Source organism: Salarias fasciatus, assembly GCF_902148845.1.
Source record: "Salarias fasciatus chromosome 7 unlocalized genomic scaffold, fSalaFa1.1 super_scaffold_4, whole genome shotgun sequence".
NCBI lineage: Eukaryota > Metazoa > Chordata > Actinopteri > Blenniiformes > Blenniidae > Salarias > Salarias fasciatus.
This window is the reverse complement of record NW_021941229.1, coordinates 14,778,780-14,803,165: the sequence shown is the minus strand read 5'-3', so window position 1 is coordinate 14,803,165 and position 24,386 is coordinate 14,778,780. Positions and strand designations below refer to the sequence as shown.

The following is a 24,386-nucleotide window of genomic DNA, read 5'->3' as shown; positions in this document are numbered from 1 at the left end:
TGCCCCAAATTTGTGCCTTGCCAAAATTGCCACATTTCTATGTGTGAGCTCTTCAGTTCCTTCACCCTCATCATTCACATTTGTTCTGACACGAGCTGTGAGCTGTAAAGTCTTAGATATCGACAGGTGTGTGCCTTTTCTAATCAGGTTCAATCAGTGTAATTAAACACAGCTGGAGTCCAGTGAAGGTGGAGACGCATCTCAAATACGATCAGAAGAAATGAACACCTGAGTTCAATATATGAGAGTAACAGCAGAGGTTCGGAAAACCCATGACCGTGTGATGCTTCAGTTACAGTTCTGTGTTTTTCTGTCAATGCGGGGTGCAGTGTGGACGACAATGAGGAAAAAATGAAAAGAAACAATTTTCTTCTTCTTCTCATCATAACTTGTTGCATCTTATTCACAGAGCAAGATACAGTTCAAATCATAAACGTTTACTTATGACTGATTAATGCAAACATGAGAAATACATAAGAAATTTAAAGTGCTTCACTGTACAGAACGCGAGCCTCAAAAGATGCTACAAATTAGAATAGAAACAATGAAAGATATTGGAAAGGTACTATTAAAAGTCATGCAGATGTTATTTGATGTTACTTTTTTCCAATAAGTAACTAGTAACTAAATAAAGTATATATTATTAATAATTTAACCTGCATTACTTTTTACAAACAACATGTTATCACCCTATTCTCATGATAGAATTTCTAGTTTTGCTATAGAATATTAGGCTAGACGTGTCGTATTATTATGTCATTATTTTTTGTCTGGGTGCTGAAAATTTGGTTTTGGCCCAAAATTCATGTGACTTTATTATTGATAGGTCAAAAGAATAATAATTACATGAATACCGTGCAGTTCCCTGACCACCCAGTGTTCACTATATGGTGTTTGTTTTACCAGCAGCTATTTCTGTATTTTAAAATGACAGTATTTATGCATTTTCATTTGATGTTTAAATATACATTTGTCTTGCACAATTATTATCCCAGCATGAATAACAAAAAAAAAGCATTAGATTTCAGGTTATGTCCCTGACCCAGTGAAACTCTCCTCCTGCCAGGGTTGAACCCAGATCTTCATAACATATAATAAAAACACCTTCTCGTGCAACAGTGCAAGTCATTCAGTAACATGCAGTCAATGTGATAGTTGGTACCTGCACAGCAATGAAATGTATTTTGATCTTTACACAAAACGCAGCAAGACAAATGAATATGTAAACAATCGATCCTGCGAAAGAAATAACGAGTGCGCTCGGCCATCATTTGATCTGTTTGGCTACGAGGAAGACGAGGAAGGTTTGCCATGAGGGGAGGCATGAAAGACATGTTAAAGAGAGGAGAGGAGAGGAGAGGAGAGGAAAAAGGATTGGATGTTGGCACGAAGGGAGAGGCTGTCTGCGGTAGACTTGTAAATAGCCGGAGGGACAGAGGGATGGAGGAATGGAGCTATCAGCGGAGAAGTGATGAAGGTCTGGGATCGGGCCAAGATAAACACAAGGCAGCCCAGAAGGAGCTGTGGCAATGCACACACACACACACACACACATATGCACAAACGTCCATATGCATGCAACACTTTATATTGATCATACACACACACACACATACACTCTCTCACACACAGACACACACACACACCTGCAGAAAAATAAACAGTGTTATGTATGGTTCCCCCGACCGCAACTTATTGAGTGCTAAGCTGCGCGACAACAGACTGCGCTGTCATTTTGACGTCCCGTTTCATCACATACTTCACATTAGCGCATTTGCTCAGATACCACAGTGTAAACACCAAGCGAAAAGAAATGGTCGGAGTTTTATTTTTGAACATGTGGAATAAACAGACCCGTGGGTTCACCCAGCCTTCAGAAAACCCCTCTTGTGTCTTGGCAGAGTCATTTAAAAATTGCACTCTATCCCTCAGAGAGAGAGAGAGAGAGAAAAAACACATATAATTATCTTCCATTCTGAAAAACAAGGCTTTCAGCAGAACCCTGCTGATTCAATCTCGATTCTTAAATGACCAGAACATATTTATTTTCTACCTGCATGCTCCCGTGTCTCTTCAACCGAGAGTGTTTTTCTGCATTCGGAGGGTTTTTTTTTTTTGCTGCGTTTGCGTGAGTGTGAGCTTCATTAGTGTGCCGTGAAGCGATAACTCCCTCCTGCTCTGTCTTGTCTTTAACCGGCTAACACCCCGAGTGAAACTTTAAAGTCTGCTAAATGTTATCTTAAGCGTGGCATTCAGGGGCGCAACTGCAGCCTGAAAGAGCATCTGTGAAGCATGTCGGGCTGGAATTCAAAACACAAGTCCTGGTCATCAGTCTGTCTCCGCACAGCAGATCCAGGCTGCGGAGACCTCCGCTCCACGAATGTATGGAGGAGAGGTTTTGACCTTAAGCTTGTGTGACGAGAACTGCAGTTTTTAACGACACCGAAGTGACGAAGGCGTGAATACTTCTCTCAGGGAATAACTGAGATGTAATGTACTGTATAAGTAAAATCCAGTTCAATGGATGGATGGATGAATGGATGATAGATGGATGATGGATGGGACTTTTACACTTTAGTATTGAAGTCGATGTTGACATGATGCCAAGAATTTTAAAACTATTTTAGGTTTTCCGAAAAAAGTGATTTATTTTAATCTCTCTGAGTCTAGAAAAAGATTTAAATAGATCTCTGTTCATTTTTTTCCTTTAACAAATCATTTCACTGTAATCATGGACAAGTGGGGTAGATTTCAAATGCCTGCCAATTTGTCTGGGATTGCCCGCCCCAGCAAATTCAGCCCGAGGAGCAGAGCAAATTCTGCATCATATCAGAGAGTACTTGAAGATAATGTGAGGCCATTGAAAGCTAAAGTTGAACCGGAAAAGAACTTTTAGTGATCCCGCACACAAGCAAATCTTCTGAGGAATGGTTCATTAAGAAGAAATTACAGGTTTTGGGACAGTTTAGTCCAAGCCCAGAGTTTGTCTCCTATATCCTGCAACCGAGGGAATTTCACATGGGAGGGTGAGGAAAATTTGCAGCAAGCCAATGTTAGAAACTGATGGACAATTAAGCAAAACACTCAGAAGGACTTATTTCTGCAAAAAGGGGCAATATCAGCTCCCAGGGCCAACTCTCTGTTCTCACATCTCCTGCTGATGCATTCGGCAGCGATTAACACAGCTTTGCTACAGCAAAGCCTCCAATTCTACAAAAGGAATAAAGTAAAAAGTCCAAGAACAACAATTGGCATATATTAAACTCTTGTATATGTCAGTCAAATATATCAAAATACAGACTTGCTGCTTGCTTTTTCTAATCCAAGTATCTTTTCAATCGTGAAATTAAGATGTAGATAGCAGAGAGCATGTTACAGCATATATTTTCTCCGGGTACTCCACTTACCTCCGTCCAGAAATGTGGTTTTAGGTTAATTGGTTACTCGGAAATTGCCTGAAGGTGCACATGATCGTGTGTGTGTGTGTGTGTGTGTGTGTGTGTGTGTTCACCCTGTGATGGACAGGTGACCTGTTAAAGCTGCACTCTGCCTCCAGATCGTAGAGTGTTTTATTTAAGTGCCAAAAAAACCCATTTTGAAATAAATTAATATCATGTTGCAACAAGATTGGTGCGTTCAAGTACAATTAAAAAAAATACACGTCAATCTGTTTTCTCTATGCTCTGACAAGTGGAGAAGCTGACCCTGAAAGATGTGCTGCAGAGATCTATTATTATGTATGTGAAGGTGCCTGCATCGAAGATTAAAAACAACAGCGAGCACATGTGCATGTTTGTGAGTGTTTCCTGAAAAGTTTACCCTTTTGAAGCTCTCAGATTAGTAAGCTCCAGGAGTGGGGGGGGGGTGTTGGTGGGGGCGGGGGTGGCACTTGTGACAGAGTAGGTGGGTGTTTCATTCTCCAACCTGCATTCCAGTTCAAAGCCACACATGAAAGCAGCACTCGGCACCGTCTAAAAAGATCACAGAGCCACACAGCGAGGGAGGCTCACCAACGTAAACAAATCAAACGCACCTACGTTTTTTGGGAGTTTGTCTGGTGGAGTGCTCCCACCCACATGTCGGGGGCTCTCAGCGCTACTGATGCAGCAGATGTGTAAAGGATGAAAAGTACCCTGAAGGGTCACTAAGGCAAATGTATTTATTTAGAAACAAGAAAAAAAAAACATTTTCAATTTCACTGACTAGACTGCACACTGGGCTTTCTTTACTTATCTCGATACATGGGTCAGAAATTTAAAGCGACACGGTGATTTTCCGTGGCGAATTGGTTCAAAATCGAGGATTTTGACATCTGTTTGAACTGTGCTGCTAGTTGATTATTGAAGGAGAGCAAAAATTTTCAAACTCCGACTTCTGCTGCGATTCGCCACTTCAAACGCTCATTTTAATGATGTCAAACCTGACGCCGAACAATGGGAATATTGACAGTTATGTGTTATGAACAAGCGGGGCTGTTTGAGTATTTTAGCACACTGGGCTCCCAGGCGGGCTGTAGCTTCATGAAAGCCCCGTATTGTATTTCTTTCCTGTGCCAGAGCCCGTTTCCTGTGGCGGAGCTGTGTCAAACAACGATGACCCTCTGCTTCCTGCAAGTCGCATGGAGACGGGCCTGCCACGAGCCCTGGGGCCTCGCCGCCAGCCTCCCGGCAACCTCGGAGACCCCGCTCTGTCTGCTCGTGTCAGTGTCATTCCCCACCTTGCTCTCTCCAGAGCTTTTTTCTTGTCCCGGCTTCCATTTCTTTTTTATCATTGCTGCCTTAACAATTTATTCTTATTTTTTTACAACCACCACCTCTTTCCACTTTCCCGTCTTCGTCGCTCGCCCCTCCCTCCCCCACTTCACCGCCTCCCCGCCTGTCCCTCGCCCCTTTCTCCTTCGGGTTTCCCTCCGTCCACACCTCCTTTCCTTTCTGCATCTCTCCTTCCCGCCTCTCTTTGTCCCGCGGTCCAGGTCAGAAGAGGGTCTGTCAGGCGTTTCCTGTGCGAGCCGCGGTTCCAGACCACACCTTGAGAGGGGATTTCAGCGGCCGTCGCCAGGGACGCCCCCCTAGAAACACGGAGACACGCACGCCGGTGGCTGCAAATCTCTACCCACTGAAAATACATGCGGTCGGCTCTGGAAATGGGTTGCGACTGTACGCCGTTGACCTTGTCATCTGTCGGTTAAGGGGGAATTTGTGGGAAAAATGTTGAGAATATTGAGATAAGACGCTCAACAGGCTTCATATCAACAATCTAAAACAAGCAAAAACAACGGATTTTTTTCCTCATTCTGAACAAAATCCAAGTGACTGTGAGCAGATGGCTGTCAGCCCCCTTTATATCTGAAGTCCCAGTGATTTTGTGCTCTGAATAAAGATGTTTTTAAATCACATGCAAAAAAAATAAACCCTTGGGCCACGTTCTCAGTATGAGAAAGCTGTCAAATCTCATGCTGCTATTGGTCCCTAATGAAATCAACCACATAGTCGAGGTTAAGGAGTCAACTTCCCTGACGTCTGTAATGCAGCACATCAAACTGTAACTACTGGTATAGATTTAAGATATCTGCACCGAAACAAACTGAGCTTTTATGGTAACGTTTCATCAGCCACCGATGTCAAGACGGCGTCTCACTCACTCACGACACGAGCATTCACCGGCGGTCCTTCGACCGTGTGTTTGAAATGGTTCCTCATCGACATTCACTCAAGGTCAAAGACAGCCGCGTGCCGACGGTGAAAAACACTTTGCCGTGCATCTCTGGAAAGTGCTCCTCTGGTCTTCTTCCAGTGCAGGTCAGAGACAGGAAGAGGGCCGAGAGAAAAGGAGGAAGCAGAAGCAGAGCTCTTCTGGCTGCAGGTACTGACCCCAAACCTTGACCTTCGACCTCACCCTGCACCAGTCCGACAATACACACTCTGACAAAACACAGATGTGCATGCATTGCTTCAGGAGTCCTGCACGTCGGTGGAAAACTGGTTTTAAATCATAAATGCAGCCTTAAAGTTATTGCACATTTCACACCGAGGGTTTTTACTCATTGTGATTATGTTTCTGCAGCTTCCTTCAGGAGGAAATTTATTTGTTTTGACTCTGATCTGTGTGCTGTGGACACGCATGCATTGCAAATGCTCACAAAAAAAGCTTGAATGCACAAAACAGGTTCCCTTTAATGCCTTTAATAAAGTCACTGAAGGAAGTTTTGAAAAAATACCATAAATTCAAACCTTATAATTTATCTCTTTATTATTCGACAACAACGATAACAGCATGTTGTTTCTGTTCATTCATCACATTTACAGAGGTGTTCTGGGAAGCTGTACAGATTCATGGATTTTGTTCTCACCATCATCCATCCTTCTTTCCTTTATTGAACTGGTAAAAGTGAAAAGACCGTTAGGACATGAGCCCTGTCCAAACCCAACGCTCAAACCTTATGGGGAAGAAGGCGCACAGAAACTGCATCGACTGCTTGTGATTACACATTTACAACGATCCCGATGGTCTCAGGGAGTCTTGCTGTTTTTGGACAGAGCTCAGGGATTCTGAGGATGAGCGGCTTTCTGGACCCGCCTCACCAGTTCCAGAAGAATAACCTGCTGCCGTGCTTGGAAGGCTCCAGTTTGGCCTCTATGGGGAGGTTGGGCTCGGGGCGAGGCCTTGAATGGTAGGGGTTCTCTGGCAGAGGTCGCGAGGTCGCCACTTTGGTGACCTAATAAAACAAAACAAATCAAAACAACACGAATGAACAGAGGTTCAAGGTTACTTTATCAACACACTGAACCTGACGGGCAGGTACTTGATAAGACAAAAAAAATAAGTGCCAATCATACACCAATATAGCAGCAAGGACAAGTTTAAAAAAAGATGAAACAAATCAATAAGATCAAGGTAAATGAAAGCAAAGCATAATTAGGATCTATCATCCATCCACCAATCATTCAAGTAATCACTCGGTTGCACCCCGCGGACCATGCATCTACACAGATGCACAAAACTCATGGTTAAAGAAGTTGGAGCTATGGCCGAGAGCGGAGAGAGTACGGGAGAGAGCGTCCACCAAGAGCAAAAACTGTCTGCATTTTTGCGATCATGTCCAACTTAATCTAGACGGATGGGCTGCATCTTGACCAACCTGGTGAACAAGCTATAATTTTTATATCAACACTGCGGTGGCAGAACAGCGCAAAGTAAATAAAGCACCTCTGGGTCAGTGTGAGAAGTGTGCAGGATGAGCATGTTGAAGTATCACTGTACGACAAAGCATGAGGAAGCTTCTCCAGTGGCTCAAACAAATCCTTTTTCAAAACTAAATTTATTCCTTATATCTTAAAAATATGTCATAAAATATTAGACGAGGGCATCATGTATAGATTTCTGTTTTTGTGCTTTGTTCATGCATACAAGGCAGTCAGCCAGTGTGAAACAGCCAAATGTTGATTGCAGCCATTCACAGATTTCCAGGTTTTTGAAAGCCTCTATGAAAGACCACATAAATGAATGTCCAAAAATCTTGTCATAAGATCTGCTTTTGAGCTTGTTTTGATCTCTGATACCTAATTAGTGAAGCACATAGCTCTAAAAAGTCTTAAAAATGGCACTCTTGTGCAAAGAAACACCAAAAACCTATGATTTGCTTTCCACGAACAGTCGTTGAAAGATGCCACTACGCAGATGCAATCAGGCCCTCTTGCACAGCCCACAATCAGCAAGAATAGAGCCCATCAACCAAGGTGCTCACACCGTGAAAGCACACACAACCCCTCGCGAGTCTCACCTTCGACAGATCTCCCAGGTCAGGTCTTTCCCAGCCCAATTTGTCCAGGACACAGCTGTCAAAGGCCTTCTGCTGTTTGCGGCAGTGACGCAGCTCCGCCATGCCCGTATAATCCAGACAGGTCCAGTACTCTGTGAAGGACTCGGCACAGTTCCCCTTGATTTGCCTAAAAGGCACCAAAAAAAAAGAAAAGAAAAAAGAGCGAGATTTAATTTAGAATCAACTGAGGTCTGAACACAACATGGAAGCTCTAACCTAGCATATGACAGGCATAATATCCTTGCAGAGAAATTTAACTTGTGAACTGAATTTGTCTTTGCAAATTTCACTGGCTGGTGGTCGAGTTTTTAGCAGATGAAAATAAAAAAAAATGGCGTTTTTATGTTTTGCCTAAAGTTTATTCAAACCTGTAACCTTGAAGGAAACTGAAGTTTCGAAGATGAACTAACACACCCAGACAAAGTTGAGAGGTGGTCTTATGGACATACTGAGCCATACAAGGCGTTCTGCGCATACCATAATGCTCTGCAACAATTTCTCATTGACGACTATTGGGGACAAGCTGAGAGAGTGCGTTTCATCTATCATTTCAGAGGACAAAAACTCAATCAGAAATCGATTACACTCCCGTGCAAGTATACTGGGATATACTCAAACATGGACTGACAGCTGTGACCTGTTCATACAAAAAAAAAAAAAAAAAGAAGCAAGAAACATTTCTTTTTTTAAGCACAAGTCGTGAGTGATTAAAAAACGTGATCACTGTGGGCAAGCTTCAACAAGCGCTATTGTAATGTGCACGAAGGCGGCTGGCAGTTGCCAGAAGCACTTGAGAATCAAACCAGGCCCCGACAGCAATTACAACTTTTCTCAAATCTGTCCTCATTATAATAATTGCAGGTACTTCTTGAAGGGTCATGTGTTTTTGGAGGAGGAAGAGGAGGAGGAGGAGGGGAAGGAAAAACACAACCTGTTTGTTGCACACTTACAAAAGCACCTTAGTTACTGCAGAATCATGAGGAGATAACTAAAGCTCAGTGTCAAACTTTCAGTAAACGCAGACACAGCGGTTAAGAGTGAAAGATGCCAGACCACCTCCTCAAACTTTCACCACACACGATAGGCTTCAGAGGGAACATACACTGATCATTAGTTCCCACACCAATAAGCTCTTTTCTGCTAAAGAAAGGGAAAAAAAAAAAAACTTTTTCAAATTCATCTGATGGTTCATATTAGCCCAGAATAATAAGTGTTTATTGATTGCATTTGATTTAACAACCAGAAAAACAAAACTTTTACACATTTTCATTAAATACAACTGTGATTACACAGTGAACAACAAATAAAAATACTGAAATTAAAAAAAAAAACTAAACTTTGGAGTAAACTGATTGAATAACTTCATACAAATGACCCAACAATGTAAACAGCTGCATTGTATTACTGGTAATTGGTACATGCCTTTCTACTCCCAGTGCATTTATTTTCCACAACATTTTTTCTGTAACTGCTGCTTTTGTCTTGAGGGCTTTCACAAAGGACACAAACAATATACAGAATCTTATTTTACCAAGGTTCTGCAACACAAACAACATCAGATGTGCACAATACTTTCCATATCTGACCATGAGTTGTTGGTGTAACCATTCAGATTTTCTCCCTTAACAATGTCCTGAAAAGTGAGCTGTCAAAAAGCTGTTTGAAATATCCGTCACAAATCTGCATCAAAATCATATTGAACAGTGAAAGTCTCAGGAACTCATCACTCCAGCACTGGCATACACTTGAAGATATTTGAAACGGTGTGAAAAATGTTTGCCCCGACTTATCTACACAGATTAAGGATGATCAGAAAGACTTCAGATATTTCTTTGGATGGCTCATTTTGCTCTGCCCTGCTGTACCACATCATTCACTCACAGAAATGAGTAGAAACAACAACACAGTTCAACAAATCATTTTAGGCCTTATTAAACTTTTTCTGTAAAATCCACTTTCTCCACTCAATTCTAATTTGAGTAAAAAAAAAAATAATAAAAAAAAATCACATCACTAGTTCTACAGAGAAACTTCCACTTTGCTTGGACTGTTATTTAAACTGGCTGCTATAATCCACTTCTGTGACTGAGTGGAAATTTGTTAGTAAAATAAAGTAAATTAGGAGAGTGATATTGACTGTGCGACTTAGCAAATATATCTTATATTTAAAAACAAACAGCAGTTTTGCCATGGACAGCTCCAATTTTGGTTCTGTTTGCTGTAGAATTCAGCTACGTGATAAATTTTCCCTTGATCCTGAGGACAATGTTCAGTTTCCCATATTCAAAACAATGGTGTCAAAATGAACAGTGTCCTAATCCATCTCACTTTTATTTGTGTGTCAGTATAACCGCAAATGTGTGGCAGACTTCTGAATCTTACATTTTCTCCCTACTGAGCCGACAGTTGCATCTTCAGTCAGATATTCAATGGAAATATCTTTAATCACGTCAAAGAAAAAGTAAACACGTTAAAATGTTTTTGACTTAAAACCTATAAACTACATGAAGTGCAAATATGAGCATGAACTCGTACCATGCTTTATAACATTTATGCTTTATGTTTGTTTTTACAGTAGATCTGACCTTTTCAAACATAAGTTTCACATTTTGTTTCTGTGTAAACACAGTGCTTGATACCAAAATCTTACCTGAAGAAGTTCAGTGCACACTCATTGACCTTCCTTCCTTCCTCAAGACACTTCCTGGGGTCTTTCTCCTCCCAGCGGCAGAGCATAAACTCTTTGTTTGGTTTGTCACACTGGGCTCCATAATGGTGAGCAGCAGCTTTCAACACTGTAGATGACACATTGACCTGGACAAAGGTAAAGACAGATGCATGTTAAAGAAATCAGTCAAAAGAAAACATCAATTACCAAATTGCACATTCACATTGAACTCAGAGTTTTAGTTTGTTCCATGTATGCAAAACTTAATTTTTCTTTTGATTCATAGTATAAGGAGATACAATTTTCTACATATCTATTAGTTAGAGAATTCCATTATGCTGAAACGTGTGCAGTCAGATATGACCACTGTCATTTCTGTAAACCCAGGCTACACTGCTAAACTCAGAAATGCTTTAAAATAAATCCATTTTGTCATGACTAGCTCAAAACACACACAGCTATTTATTAATGACAACTATATGTACATCGAGATAGACCAGCTTTGTATTGTGAGGTCCATTTATAGCTTCAAAAGATTATATAACCCAACAACGCTTAAATATGTGCCACCCATTCTATCCTTAACCGACCCGACGTGGAATACATTCATTATTATCATCAGTATGAAAACTCTTATGTTAAAAAGAATCAAAATATTGAGTGGCATGAAGATAACAAGTAATCCAAAACCAGCGACAGTATATTAGTACTATTATTATCAAGATCTGTGCATCATAGTATACTGTAAATCACTGGGCAATTAAAAAAAGATCGTATTACTTAAACAACATTGTTATATCCTTGATATCCTTGTTGTTACCGTCTTAGGACACAGGCTGCCTACAGTCGTCACCCGACATCCAAGGACAAGCTTAGTGTGCCAAACAACACTGCTGATCCAAATAATAGACATCGTATGGAAGTTACTGACCTAACTTGGATAAAAACTGCTGATGAAGACTGTTAATGTACCGAATTGAAGCCTGTGAAAAGTTAGCGCTAAGTTTGATATGGTTATTTTTATGCGGTTTTTGAACAGATTTACGTCGACGCAGAGACATTCTACTGACATCTATCAGACGCAGGGGTTTGAGCAGTGTCTCTGCACGGATAAACTAAATAACAACAACACCAGCAGCTGTGTAAAATGTGGAGAAAACCTACAAGCTAGCCGGTTAGCTTGTTAGCTCGTATGTCTTTGTGCGTCAAAGGCGAAACAGGAATAGTTGCTCACCTCGTCCACCTTGAGCTCCTGCAGGGAAGGAACTTCCAGCGTCGTAGGCATCGCTAACAATCAAAATAACCACAGATAATCAAGAAAAACATTCAAGGTCCTCGTCAGGCTCCAGGACGACTGACGAGGCCACGGAGAAGGTCAGTTTAATGCGCCTCCTCCTGACAGCAGGGACGCGCATACTGATGACGCAGGCAAGAAGACGCATGCGCACTAGTGAAAGAAAAAAAAGAAATGAATCCCTTATTAAGTTAAAATTTTCATTTGCGTTGGGAAGTTAAGATTCAGTTGTAAAAAAAAAATAAAACATAATAATAAACATGGAGCGTTTCGTTCAAGCTGTGCCCTCTCACTTCGGCTGGAGGTCGCTGTGTCGCCATGGTAACGGTACACCGACTCGGAGCACAGTCGGAGCATTTTCCGTCCAAGTTAATTGATCTGTTTATTTTTCTTTTAAAATAAAATAATAGCAACTACAAGCTGGAGCTTTGATGGAATTCACCGGAAGCAGCTTTAAAGGAGAAACAAAAGATGGCAGGTAGTTAAAGACTTTTAATCGTTAAAATAGTAAACACTGCTCTGTAAAAAAAAAAAAAAAAAAAAAATTAAAAGGATCACTGCAATGAGTGACAGTGAGCTATGTGAGCTGCTGTGTGGCCTCTTCTCTTTCTCTCTCTTAGGATGGATGGAGAAGGAGAGTACACCTTTCCTACAGACACTAAGTATGTGGGTGAGATGAAAGATGGGATGTTCCATGGCAAAGGAGTGCTACTCTTTCCTAATGGAAGCAAATATGAGGCCACCTGGGAAAACGGTATAGCTAAACAGGTGTGTGTGTGTGTGTGTGTGTGTGTGTGTGTGTGTGTGTGTGTGTGTGTGTGTGTGTGCCCTTGCATGCATGTCAGAAAGTATGCATTGACAAGCATGACTGTGTGTTTCACATTGGTTATAGCTGATAGTCCATCTGGTCCCTTTTAGCAATCACTCACCGTTATTGTCATAGTAATTTGGTTTCTCTCTTTTTTCCCTGTAGAAAGGTTCAGTCCACTCTGAACTGATTCAGTCTTTCATGGGCTTTGCCACAATAGTGATCACTCCAATTATTATCATCACTGCAGTTGTGGTTCATTTGAATTGATAGCAGCTCTGAACCACAACTAACCTTGGTCCAGGAATACCCCACACCTGTATTTTATGCCAGCCCCACAGAAAAAACAAAAACAAAAACCCACCCACCTCAATTCACAAAGCAGACCAATACAACCCAACGAACCCAGAAACTCATACTCAGAAAGTAATGTCTGCATGGTTACAGCTAATTATACAACCACTTTATTTAAGATTCATTCCAACAAGTTGATGTGAATTGCAGTTATTCAAAAATAATCCTAGTTTTGCTTTAATATCTTTGATTAAAGGTTAAGAACGGGTTGAAGCATTTTAAATTAGAAAAATGTAAAAGGTTGAGACTCATTATGTGTTTGAATGTTCAAGATCCAATATCCCTGTATCTTCCATATCATATTTTTTATACTATGTCAAATACACTCATGGGTAAAGTGAACCAGATCCATCCTATAATTAAAATATAATTTTTTTTTCCCTGCCCATGAAACATTTTACATTTTTGCACATACGTTTTGAACAACCAACAGCCAAAACGATGGCTGCAGACAGTCCATAGCTGTTTGATAGGAGCATGTTGCTTACAGGTCCAGTGACATGTGAGGACATTTCAGTGGCACAGAGGAATTATTGTTATTAGGAACACCTGAACTTTTCCAGTAGAGGCACATTTAAATAAATACTGTGATAACAATGTGAGATGATTGCAGCACAGTGACTGAATTAATGGGTCGTTTCTTCTTTTCTTTTAGCGACTACGCACTGTACTGGTAATAAAAAGTGATAATGTTATGTGTCTAATGCTTTTCTCAGCATATGTTAACAGTTGAGTCAACACACACACACACACACACACACACACACACACACACACACACACACACACACACACACACACACACACGGTTTTTAGTTCACCCAGAATTGTAAAGGACATATTTTTCTGCTTTCCTCAAGTGATATTCATCTATTCAGACAGTTTATCTGCTGAGGTTTTCAGATATTCAGCCTTAAGAATTCTCCCTGGATTCAAAGACAATAGAGGGAAATGTTAGTTCTTTTGTATAGCCTGATATGTTGAAAACTGACATTTGAAAACCTCAACAGCAACTTATCTTTCCAGAAACCATGTCTGGAGTAGGCAGGATAGCCTTCAGAACTCACATGTAACAATTCTTGCTGGAACTTTGAAAGGAATACTGAAAACTGTCAACAGTGAGGCCTGTGTATTATCATCAGTATTGGAGGCTTTGTTTGTTTGTTCCAGCTTTGGAAATCTGTTTTTTTTAAGTATGTGATGGACTATGGTGGCAGAAGAAGCAAATAGCACAAGTTTCTCAAACATGATATCGAAATTAGGAACACAATTTATCAATTTGGAGAGATAAACAGCAATTTATTTTGTCTGCTAGAAAATATAATATTAAAACAGGGGTGCCAAATGTGTTGTCCACCAGCACAAACTTACCTGGAAGTGGATCAGGGCTGAGCTGACATTGCAAATAGAAAAAGTTTTTTTTTTTTTTTTAAAGTAGCTGATGTACCAAATTCATAGCGCTAAACGCTAACCCAGTGCTGCCAAAATAGCATTCAAGTCAAAGAGACATACCATGATAGTGAGTTTGTAAAAACATGAGTGTTGCAGGTGACAGACTTATTCTGAAGAGAACAAAAAAAGACAAACTTGTATTGAATGTAAAGATTTTCAAGAATATACACTCATTTCTATCAGTAAAACAAAAGAAAAACATTTACGGTTGTTATTGATATGTTTATATTTTATCATTTTACTGGTTTTGCTTGATGAAGATGAAACCTGACTGGCCCCTGGTCTCATTCTGCTTCCTTTTAAGGGGAAATTCACCTTTGCTGATGGACTGCAGTTCGAGGAGAAGAACTGGGACTACTGTGATGGCTATGACAGACGTTTCTATCGTGAAAGGTGCGACGGACTCAGACCTTCAGGTGCGGAATTTAGCTATTTGTTCACTGTGTCACACAATTTCCTCAATATTCCTGCTCCCAAATGATCCCAATGCAAATTAGGTGGAGATCATGGTGGAAAGACCACATGAATGATACTGGAAGATATAAAAATACAGTAAGTCTCATCAAAATCCAGCAATTTCAGGAGTATGCAAGCTGGAAACCAAACAAATGTATGGTATGCTTCCTGGTGAAGTCCTTAGTTCTCTCCAGTAAATTAGATCTATGGAGCAGTTTTTACTTCACACAGTCATGTTAACAATCAAAACCTATTCGAAATGTTTATCACCCAGAATCTGATGATGGTCAAATGATCAAAACCATTTCATGTGTAACATTATCCAATCCTAAAGCAATTCTCAGGCTCATATCAATAGTATAATCTCAAAAAATAGTCTGAAAGAAATAATAAAAACAATATTTTATTTCAATGCAAAACAACCATTGTGTCCACACAGGAGAATCTCAGATAACCAATCTACATCCTCCAAGAACCATCCCCGATGGATGTTTTGACTGCGGAGATGGCTTCTATGACCCCACGACCAGAGTCGTCACTTCCTACACTGGCAGATTCCTCAGGAATGCAGGTGAGCAGAAAATGTGCTGTTTATGTCACCTTTGTATCCCTTCCCCAACAAATACACCATGAGATGCGTCCAAATAAGGACATTTCTCAGTGTATGCCTTTTACCTGGAGATATTTACTGAATTATGCCCAGACTCTGTGCTGAATCAGGAAAATAACTATTTGCATTTCTGCATGTATTAATTAAGGCTGTGTATTTTGCATGAGTGCGGCCAAATTGACTCCATCTGACTGTTTATTATTATTCATTCACCATGGTCTGTTATGCTCAGATAAATTACAAGACAGTCAGGTGAAGTCATTACATATTTATTTCAAAGTATGTACAGATGTTTACAAAGTTTTATGACTAGTGTGTTACATAAAAATTTCATGAGCCTGTACATTGTTTTTTATAATTGATGAAAACTAAAAACAACATTAGTTCCTACAATTAACTTTGGTACCATTTATTAAAAGTCTTGCTGAAATAAGATGGTAACTGTGGAGAAGACTGAAACATTTCTTTGATTCAAGTCTCAAAGGAGTTAAATCTCATCACAAGGCACTATCGTTTTTAAGGAATATAGTGATGCTTATCATGGAGCTCAAAACCTGCTTGTGGTTTAGCAATATGGGGCAGAACCTCTGATCAGTCCAGCTAGAACCAAAGGAGAACAGTCCTAAACAATGTGGATCACAATGAGAAATAAAAAAAAGAAAATAACTGCTTTTAAAATAGCAGCAACAAAACAACAATATTAGACAGAGTTCAAGTCTGACCTTTTAACAAGTCTGAAAGTGTGCTTGGTGACTCTGGTAAGGTTTTGATAAGACAATGTGGAGTGACTTTAATGGTTCGCCCCTGTTATTATCTGATGGGGGGTTACAGATACATTTCATCTGATAAACATGCCTCTATAGACTATTCTTTTGGTATTTGTAAAGAGTGGAAAATTGAAGACACGTTTCTTCAGCTGAGCGAGTGCCCAGTTTTGAACCCCTGATTTGAAGTGAATGCAGTCTGTCAGGTGTCCAGGAAGAAACTTAAATGTTCTGGCATACTCTGCTCATCACGTTGTGTCCGCCATGATTTTACATCACCAGACAATGTTGGAAAACTAAATAATAATAGACAAAGCTCACATCATAGCTTTCGGGATAGGAATATTAAGTAATTGGCAGATGCACTGTTTGTCAGTCCGCTGCTTTGGTCCGCAATTAGAAATGCTTACAGGTAGAGAACAGAATTACTAGTGTTTGACTTTTGAAGACATAATTTAGAATATCGAGTAAATGCCAATAAATTGATTGTGTTCCATCAAAATATTTGAAAAACAACTAAACAAAGAATATAAGTTTGAGCCAGTTCTTGAAAACCTTCCTTAAACTTTTTGCTGCAGAGCCTTTGGCAATAACAGCAGTTTATAAAAGTTGCATGTATTCAGCCGGATGCTTCTTGCACCTTCCTGTTGGTCATTTCTGCCCTTTTTTAACTGTAGCACATTTTAAAGAGTTCTCTCTCCATCTTCTGTGCCACTTCAGCTGCTCTGAAATCCTTGATAATCTTCAGTGCATATCTGTGTAATTCCTGCATGACAGCAAAGCCGCCCCATGCAGAATGCTGTTTGTTACTTGATCAGTGGTTAGATGGTTAAAAGAAGACATGGAGGAATACAAGAGAGAGAAACAAAAAGACGTTTTTTTTTTGGCAGGGGGGGTTTGGAAGTTGAGATGAAAAAGGAGAGGAACTGAACACTTTCCAACAATATTCTGAATCTCTGTTTTGATTTAGATGAATGTGGAGTCAAACAGGAACTGTTTAATCGATGTGTGCAATGTTTGGCAGCGTTCATGTGTGCGGTGGGATGTGTGCTGTATATGCTTGTGTAATACTCACACTATTTATGTCCATGTGCGCTCTCTCTTTTGTCTTGGTATACAATTCTTGAGAAGAATGCTCCCTTATCCTGTATGGATTTATTTTTCAACCCTGGGAGGTGAAGGCATATTTGTCAGAGTGGGTGTGAAGACTGAATTTATTGCCTTGCGGCTTCCGCCCAGGATGGGGACTGAAAGGATGATGGGACAGAGGGAAGACCCACCCTCCCAGTGGGGGTGCTTGCTGCTGCAAGAAAGAGGAAGGAGCTCCCAGTGTAGCGGAGCTGGCAAGGACACACACTCGGACTCACAAAAAGTTGCAAAAATGATGCATATGGAATTGTTTTAACACACATGATTTAGATTTTGCAAGCAGGAACTACATGTTGTTGCTAGGAAATATCAGGCAAAAATTCACTTACCGGCCAAAGCTGACCTTTAACAAAAACCCTGCTCCCCCTCTTAGTTACTGTTGCTAACTTGGACAAACAGTTCTTCTTGGACTGGTGCCAAAGAGCAAAACAATAGGATCTGTTGCTAATATTTCCCAAGAGGGTATAGATTATTTTGGGAGCTGAGGCAATTTCTTGTCATCAACGCCTGCATGTATGCAGCGATATGTGAAGAATTACGGTGCACAGCGCAGAAATGTGGTGTGACACAAGGATTTAAAAACTTGTGCAAGTAGACTCAAAGGACTCAGTCAGTCTATTTATACTCAGTCTTTACAGTGAATGGCTGGGGTTTTCTCTTGCTGCTGTCATCCAAGTGCATGTTTGGGATATATTGATTAATCCAACTTGCAACAGCGTAAATGTGTGTGGTCAGTCACAAGATTAACAGTTGTGGGTTGCTCCTTTTATCAAACATAAACTTGAGCATGATGCTGAACTGAAAATAAGTTCCAACATATGGCTAATACTCGAAAAACTAATAAAACTCTGGATTAAAATGTGTTTTAAAAAACAGTATTACAAATGGTGACGACAAAAACGTAATTAATCCATGACCATCGGACTGATCCTGACATTTAATGATTCACTCAGTTAAGCTTACAAGCACATCACTTCCAATCTTGGTGTGTGTGTGTGTTTTTTTTTTTTTTTTTTTTTAAATCAAAGTCAGAATCGTAGCCAGAAAATGACGGGCTGTCATTTGAGAATGCTGAACTCCACATGCAAGCTTTTGTTACATCTTGCATTGACTACTGTAATATTCTCTTATCAGGTTTGCCTTAGATAATATTTCAGATCTGCAGATAGTTCAGACCACATATGTATGTATATATGTGCATGTGCATATACTTGTATACATCTGCATATATTTCTTTTCTTTAACATCTTAATATCAGACAGGCTTTTTCTGTGCAAGTTTTTTTCAAGAAATACTGAAACCAACTGAATTATTCTCAATTATGCATTGAACTGTCTTTTTATAACATGCCCGCGAGTTTTCCAGACTATTTTTTAACAAACACTATTTTAAATAAAATACTTTTTTTAAATGTGAGTTGGTCATTTAAACTGGCAGGTAAATTAAAATCGCCAACTTCCTTCAGTGTTCCAAGAATTCATTGGGTTGGTCTGAAGGAGCAATCTGTCTTGATGATCTAACGCCTAAGCAGTTTGTTTAGAATACAGTCACAAACTAACCAACCACCCCAACACTTGAGTGGTGCAGCTTCCTGCTGCTCAGTGGGACGACACTGGGACAGCCCAAACAAGACCAGGGAGGAGTCTGAAGAGAGGCTTACAGGAATCAACAGGCTGGACTCAAATAGCTCCAAATATTCAAAGGAGGATGAAAAAGAAAAGGAGCTTTTGTGGTGTTGCATTATCATATTTGTGCGGTGTCTGTCTTGCGGTGGCACGAGAGCTAATACAGCTCTTAGATCTATGATTACAATTTTTAGAGATGGCTTAATGTTAGGGACATTACGAATGTGAAATGTACTAATCTGGTTCGTTGTGAGGACTGCGAAAACATCCTAACTTTATAACTTTGGTCTCTGTCACTAACAAGCAACAGTTTAATTTATTATTTATCAGTCATCTTCTGTCTCTTCAAATGATCTCTCCTCTGATGTATAACAAAGAAATATGGAAAGCAGAAAATGTCAAAATGAAGCATATCTGTCCTTGATTTGTCATTTGATAAATGATCTAAGCTGGTATTTATGATTTTTGGATGTTGTTTCTTCATCAGTGAGCGTGTTGCGTGTTTTCATTTTTTTTTTTTAAGAAACAATGATTGCACACTCATCTTAAAAACTGGTCACTGGTAGCAGATATCAGAGGGATTCAACCTCTGGATGAAACTGTAAAGTTTTATGAGGATGTGGAAACTTTACTTTCGGCACATTTAACATATTGAAAATAATGGGAACCAGAAATAGTTATAACAAAACTCTATTTAACATACTGTGTCTTAAAAGTACGAGTGATTCAGACTGTGGTTGTGGCCTAATTCTTTGTAATTTCTTGAATGTTCTCTTTGGATATGATGAGAGTATTTGCACCAAGCATGTGGTTCTACCTCAGGGTGTCACAAACAACTCATCTTAATGAAAGCCAACAGGCTACAACACAAGGAAGTGATTACTGGTAAATCTGAGATACTAATCACACAATCAACAAACTAAGTATTTCATACACAAACAGCTAAAGAGGTTATTTTTAACTGATTCCCAGCAAACTTCCAGAGCAACACAACCATAATTTGGCCTTGCTGATGGCGACTGATGCTTAAGTTTGGAGGTACAATGTAAGACATTTGCATTTGCTGTAATTAAAAAAGAATGAGCAGAAAAAGAAAAAAACAAACAAACAGGGCACATCTGCACAATCAAATCCCTGCCACTGGCTGATTGAATATGTTCTGTTACGACAAACAAACACACACTCTCTCAGTTGCGCGTGCTGTATTCGCACTTGGCAACGGGCAGCTACAGAAGGAGCCATGTGTTGCCATATTATTTGTAGCACTTTCCTGTTTCTGCAGCGAGCGCTTCCATTTGAAAGTCTGCACAGAAAGAGGTCCACAGTGAAAAACATTCCACTGCCAAGGAAAACACCTCTGGTGACCAAGCCACAGCCCCTCCCTTTGTCTCCGTCCAGGCGAGGTGTTTCATAGACAGATAAAATCAGCCTGGACTCTGAGAAGTGGAACAAACTCTGGCACTGCTTTCCAAAAAAAAAAAAAAAAAAAAAAAAATCTCCCTTTTTTTTTAAATAGACCAAAGTTAACAAAAGTAAAAAAAAACAGCGTATGAAGATGCTGGATAACCATCCAGCATTTCTGTCAATGATGAAAGTGAAGTCAAACGTGGATGTGCCAGTGAGTCACATTCAGTTTTCATTGCGGTGCCTCCTCTCTGAAACCACAAACTATGCCAGTATTAGCATATATTAACCCTGAGTGGAGTCCCTGGTTCCTGTCAGCGGATCACTTTCAGAGTTGGATCTCATACTGTCACTGCGTCGTTGCTTTCTCCCATGATTGTCAGTATGACAGAAATTTTGACATAATTTCACCTCTTGACCTGGCCGAGCTCTGTTGTTTGCTATGCATGATGGAAAATGGATTTTCACATTTGTAATTAATCCAGGGTATAGGTCTTGGTATATAAACGTCTGTGTGTTTGAGTGTTAAATCACCACCATTAGACTGGAAGGAAACACTTTCCCTCTGAGTGTATTTTAAGGATTAAGGTAAACAGACTTTAACAAGGTGCCATTATCGCTTCCACACACACTCTCTCTCTACTCTGTACATTGCACAATGGTTGTCCAAGTTGGTTCAAGGTCTAGAAGAATATCAACTAAAGAAAGAAAGTATGGTGTGTCTATTTTACACTTAATTGCACATAAATGTGACACAAAGTTTGTTCTGAAATGGTTCTTGCACCATCACTATACATCACTTTAAAATGATGAAAAGAAGAGGAGGTCATTCAGCCCTTATTTTCCTACCCTGCTGCTGCTAACAGGATTTGGCATGTATACTTCTCAGAACCTCAAATCTTAAATACCTTGTGATGCCTGTAAAATGTAAAACCTTACAGGAAGCATCGATGTGAAGCTTTGTAGCCTTTCACTCATTGTTACGGTGGCACTGTAAACTTCCAGTATTAAGTTTGTATCCCTGCAAAAACCTGTTTATAATGATGGATTGATAATGATACTGTACTGCTTCATCATAAATAGCCCCTCTCCTGTTTCCACATCCTCTATTTTGCTTCATTAGTTTGTATTACAGAGGGTGATAATTGTATTGTAAGCATGGCTGTTATCTTTCAGTTAACTTGATGCTCACACATGAAACACAGGAAGTCTTAAATTAAGTTGTAGGTCTAGAGTTTTGGTTGAATGCTGGATTTCCTGTATTTTCATCATAAAATATATTATTGGCCATGTCTGACCCATGGATTATAGTATTTAGTGATGGTGATTGGAGGCGTCCACATTGAATGTATGCTCTTTGCAACTTGTGTTAGATTTATTATGATCTTGTATTTTGGATGCATTTTTTCATCACATTCACATTTAAACATTAAGTTGAAAATTATTTTGCCTCCAAAATCACCCTGTCCTTATCTTATTTATACAGTATCTGCATGAACTGCAAACATGCCTAATTTCACAATTATTCTAAATGAAATCATTCTCTTTAACAATAAATAATCACAATTTTTAAAAATAAAAGAGTGTCTGCAACCTGGCACTCCCAGACTGTCTTTAAGTTAATTGCAGTAACTGCTAAACACTGATTCCAGAAATGTCCATGTGTCTTCAGATTGCAGGGATCGGCCTAAAAACCATCAGCCACCTGTGCCCTTAGATAACTTACATGCCAATTACACGTGACTTCAATCTCCACATAAACGCTGCTTTACAATCTCAAGTGGGCGGAATGACAGCAGATATATAAAATAGTCCCAATCTAATTATCATTAAGGCGAGTTGCCGGTTGTGGTTAATTGCGGTCAGTCCCATGGCAACACAGTGATATGTATAGGCTTTAATAATGACCTTCTTCCGCTGGAAGTCTCACAAAGGAGCCGCGGCTCGCGGCGGCTCGCAGCAGCTGTCCCGGTGTCCGCCGGAGTTCAATTGACCTCCCGGTCCGAGCAGGTAGGAAGGAGCGGCAGCAGACGGGGGGAGGAGGTGTGCCGGACTTGAAGTGGCTGTTTAGCGTCGACGCCCCTCGCTGGTAATTAGGTCCAATCAGTGGGGAGAGCTGCAGACCTGCTCCGGCGCACAATGGAGCCCCGCGCGCGGTGGACCCCGGGGGTGAGGCCCCGCGAGCCGCTCAAGTGCGTGCAGCTGCGCGCGCTCCTCACAGAAAGCTCACTTCCCCCTGCAATTAGCTACTCGTTTCACTTTTTAACAACGAAAAACTGGTTTATTATCGGCTCCTCTGGCAGTCGTTTCGCTTAAAAAAATCGTCCATTTTTTTTTTTTTTTTTAGGCGGGTGATTATTTATCGGTGTCTGAAGTGGCTCTGAGAAGTTATTTTCTACTAATCGTCACGCTTCTCTTACCCAGACATGAATGGCACTTCACACTGCAGCCTCACACTTCAGATGACCTGCAGTGTAATCACACAGGTTACACGTTTAATTTAAACCATTTAACCGAGCACACACAAAACCACTTTTTAGGCTGCACCGCATGCCTTTTTTTCCCTTAGGCTCACATTTGTGTACAGGTCAAACGAAGAGACACACAATTCACCTTCAAACCACTTTTTCCACAATTGAAAAAAGACAACCTGGTAATGTCCAGTGGATTTTGTCCCGCAGATGACTCTGAACATGAGTGGATTGTGCGAACTTGTCGGAAGGCCTGCAGTGCATCAGCAGAGGTGGATCCAGAAACAACAGACACATCCAGAGGAATGGAGGAACATGCCACAGTTTAAAGGTGAACTTTTCAAGCATTGTTTATAAATAAATAGATTTTTTTTTTTCGGGAGAAAAGTAGAAAAGTAAAATAACTGTGGCCTTTTTTTTAATTCAGTGTTATCAAAGCATATTTTTCAACAAACATCATCTACTGAATGAATTTAGATCAATGACATTTTGTGTGATTTGTTCAACCAAATGTACTGTTTGTGTTTTGTGGGTCCAACTGCAGGTTCAGTTTTACCATAAAATAAATTTTAGGGTTCACATGGGCGTTCCACTGGCACAAACATCTACATAATACAGTGTTAACCAACATAGGGAGAGTGCTAGCAGATAGGCTTCAGGCTGCTCCAGGCCATTAATGAACATTCACGACTTAGATACATTGTTGCAAAGAAAATATGAACAGTCAAGCTGAAATTTCTCAATGTTTTTCTTTGTCATTGTACAAGTAACATACACATTTGGTGAAAATCATGTATTTGTTAAAATGTTATTAAACTTTTCAGAGCAGCTCAGACCAGAGTATCTTTAGAGACTCGAGGTTACTTATATTTCAGTGTCTGAAAACAGAAAAAATGTCAGGAATAAAATAAAAATGAAGACTTTTAAAAGTAGCATTTCTTTAGCAGATGCTAGAAATAATCACCCCTCTCTCTCTCTCTCTCTCTCTCTCTCTCTCTCTCTCTCTCTCTCTCTCTCTCTCTCTCTCTCTCTCTCTCTCCCTAGGCAGGGAGGCATGGGTGCATGCTTGAGAGCACACACACACACACACACACACACACACACACACACACACACACTCACACACACATTTTAAGACTTCATAAAAATCAATAAAACTCATGCATTGTACTTTTTTTGAGTGAGTCTGCTTTTCAGTGCAGTTTAAATGCTGTGCCCACTCGTCTGTTTCTTTTGTCAAACGTTTTTGTTTGGTACAAACGAGAATATACCTTCACGTTTTTCTTTAGAAATGACACCACAGAATAGCCACAAAATTATCACATTCTATTTTATTGCATTTTAGTACACAAAAAACATTTATGATGCACAGTCTATCAAATAAACTTTTTTGTTTAATTTCATGTTTTTTAACAAAACAAAACCATTTCAAGAAGAGGGAAAAGTGCTTTACAGGGATTAACCATCTCAATAAATACTGGGACATTGAGGTCTTGTTGGATCCTGTTCTTC

At 40.1% G+C, this 24,386-nt stretch overlaps 2 protein-coding genes across 2 annotated transcripts; one reads left to right on the top strand and one right to left on the bottom strand.

Annotated features, from left to right (window-relative positions):
- Window positions 1-6,223: 6,223 nt before the first annotated feature.
- On the bottom strand, window positions 6,224-11,898 carry ndufa8 (NADH:ubiquinone oxidoreductase subunit A8). The gene is made up of 4 exons (XM_030085530.1): window positions 11,722-11,898; window positions 10,470-10,633; window positions 7,781-7,946; window positions 6,224-6,715 (listed from the first exon to the last, which is right to left on the bottom strand). The coding sequence occupies exons 1-4, from the start codon at window positions 11,770-11,772 to the stop codon at window positions 6,578-6,580; spliced, it is 519 nt and encodes a 172-aa protein (XP_029941390.1). The 5' UTR covers window positions 11,773-11,898; the 3' UTR covers window positions 6,224-6,577.
- A 314-nt stretch (window positions 11,899-12,212) lies between these two features.
- On the top strand, window positions 12,213-23,203 carry morn5 (MORN repeat containing 5). The gene is made up of 5 exons (XM_030085625.1): window positions 12,213-12,259; window positions 12,402-12,549; window positions 14,700-14,811; window positions 15,291-15,422; window positions 23,085-23,203. Exons 1-5 carry the CDS (start codon window positions 12,213-12,215, stop codon window positions 23,201-23,203), a joined length of 558 nt encoding a protein of 185 aa, XP_029941485.1.
- Window positions 23,204-24,386: the final 1,183 nt, after the last annotated feature.

Excerpts from the sequence above, each read along its gene's own strand:
- ndufa8 (XM_030085530.1), bottom strand. The coding sequence starts at position 11,772 with ATGCCTACGACGCTGGAAGTTCCTTCCCTGCAGGAGCTCAAGGTGGAC. Across the intron at positions 10,634-11,721 it reads AGGAGCTCAAGGTGGACGAG|GTCAATGTGTCATCTACAGT; the intron begins GTGAGCAACTAT and ends ACCTTTGTCCAG. Across the intron at positions 7,947-10,469 it reads TGTGCACTGAACTTCTTCAG|GCAAATCAAGGGGAACTGTG; the intron begins GTAAGATTTTGG and ends GGTGCCTTTTAG.
- morn5 (XM_030085625.1), top strand. The coding sequence starts at position 12,213 with ATGGAATTCACCGGAAGCAGCTTTAAAGGAGAAACAAAAGATGGCAG. Across the intron at positions 12,550-14,699 it reads AAAACGGTATAGCTAAACAG|GGGAAATTCACCTTTGCTGA; the intron begins GTGTGTGTGTGT and ends CTTCCTTTTAAG. Across the intron at positions 15,423-23,084 it reads CAGATTCCTCAGGAATGCAG|ATGACTCTGAACATGAGTGG; the intron begins GTGAGCAGAAAA and ends TTTGTCCCGCAG.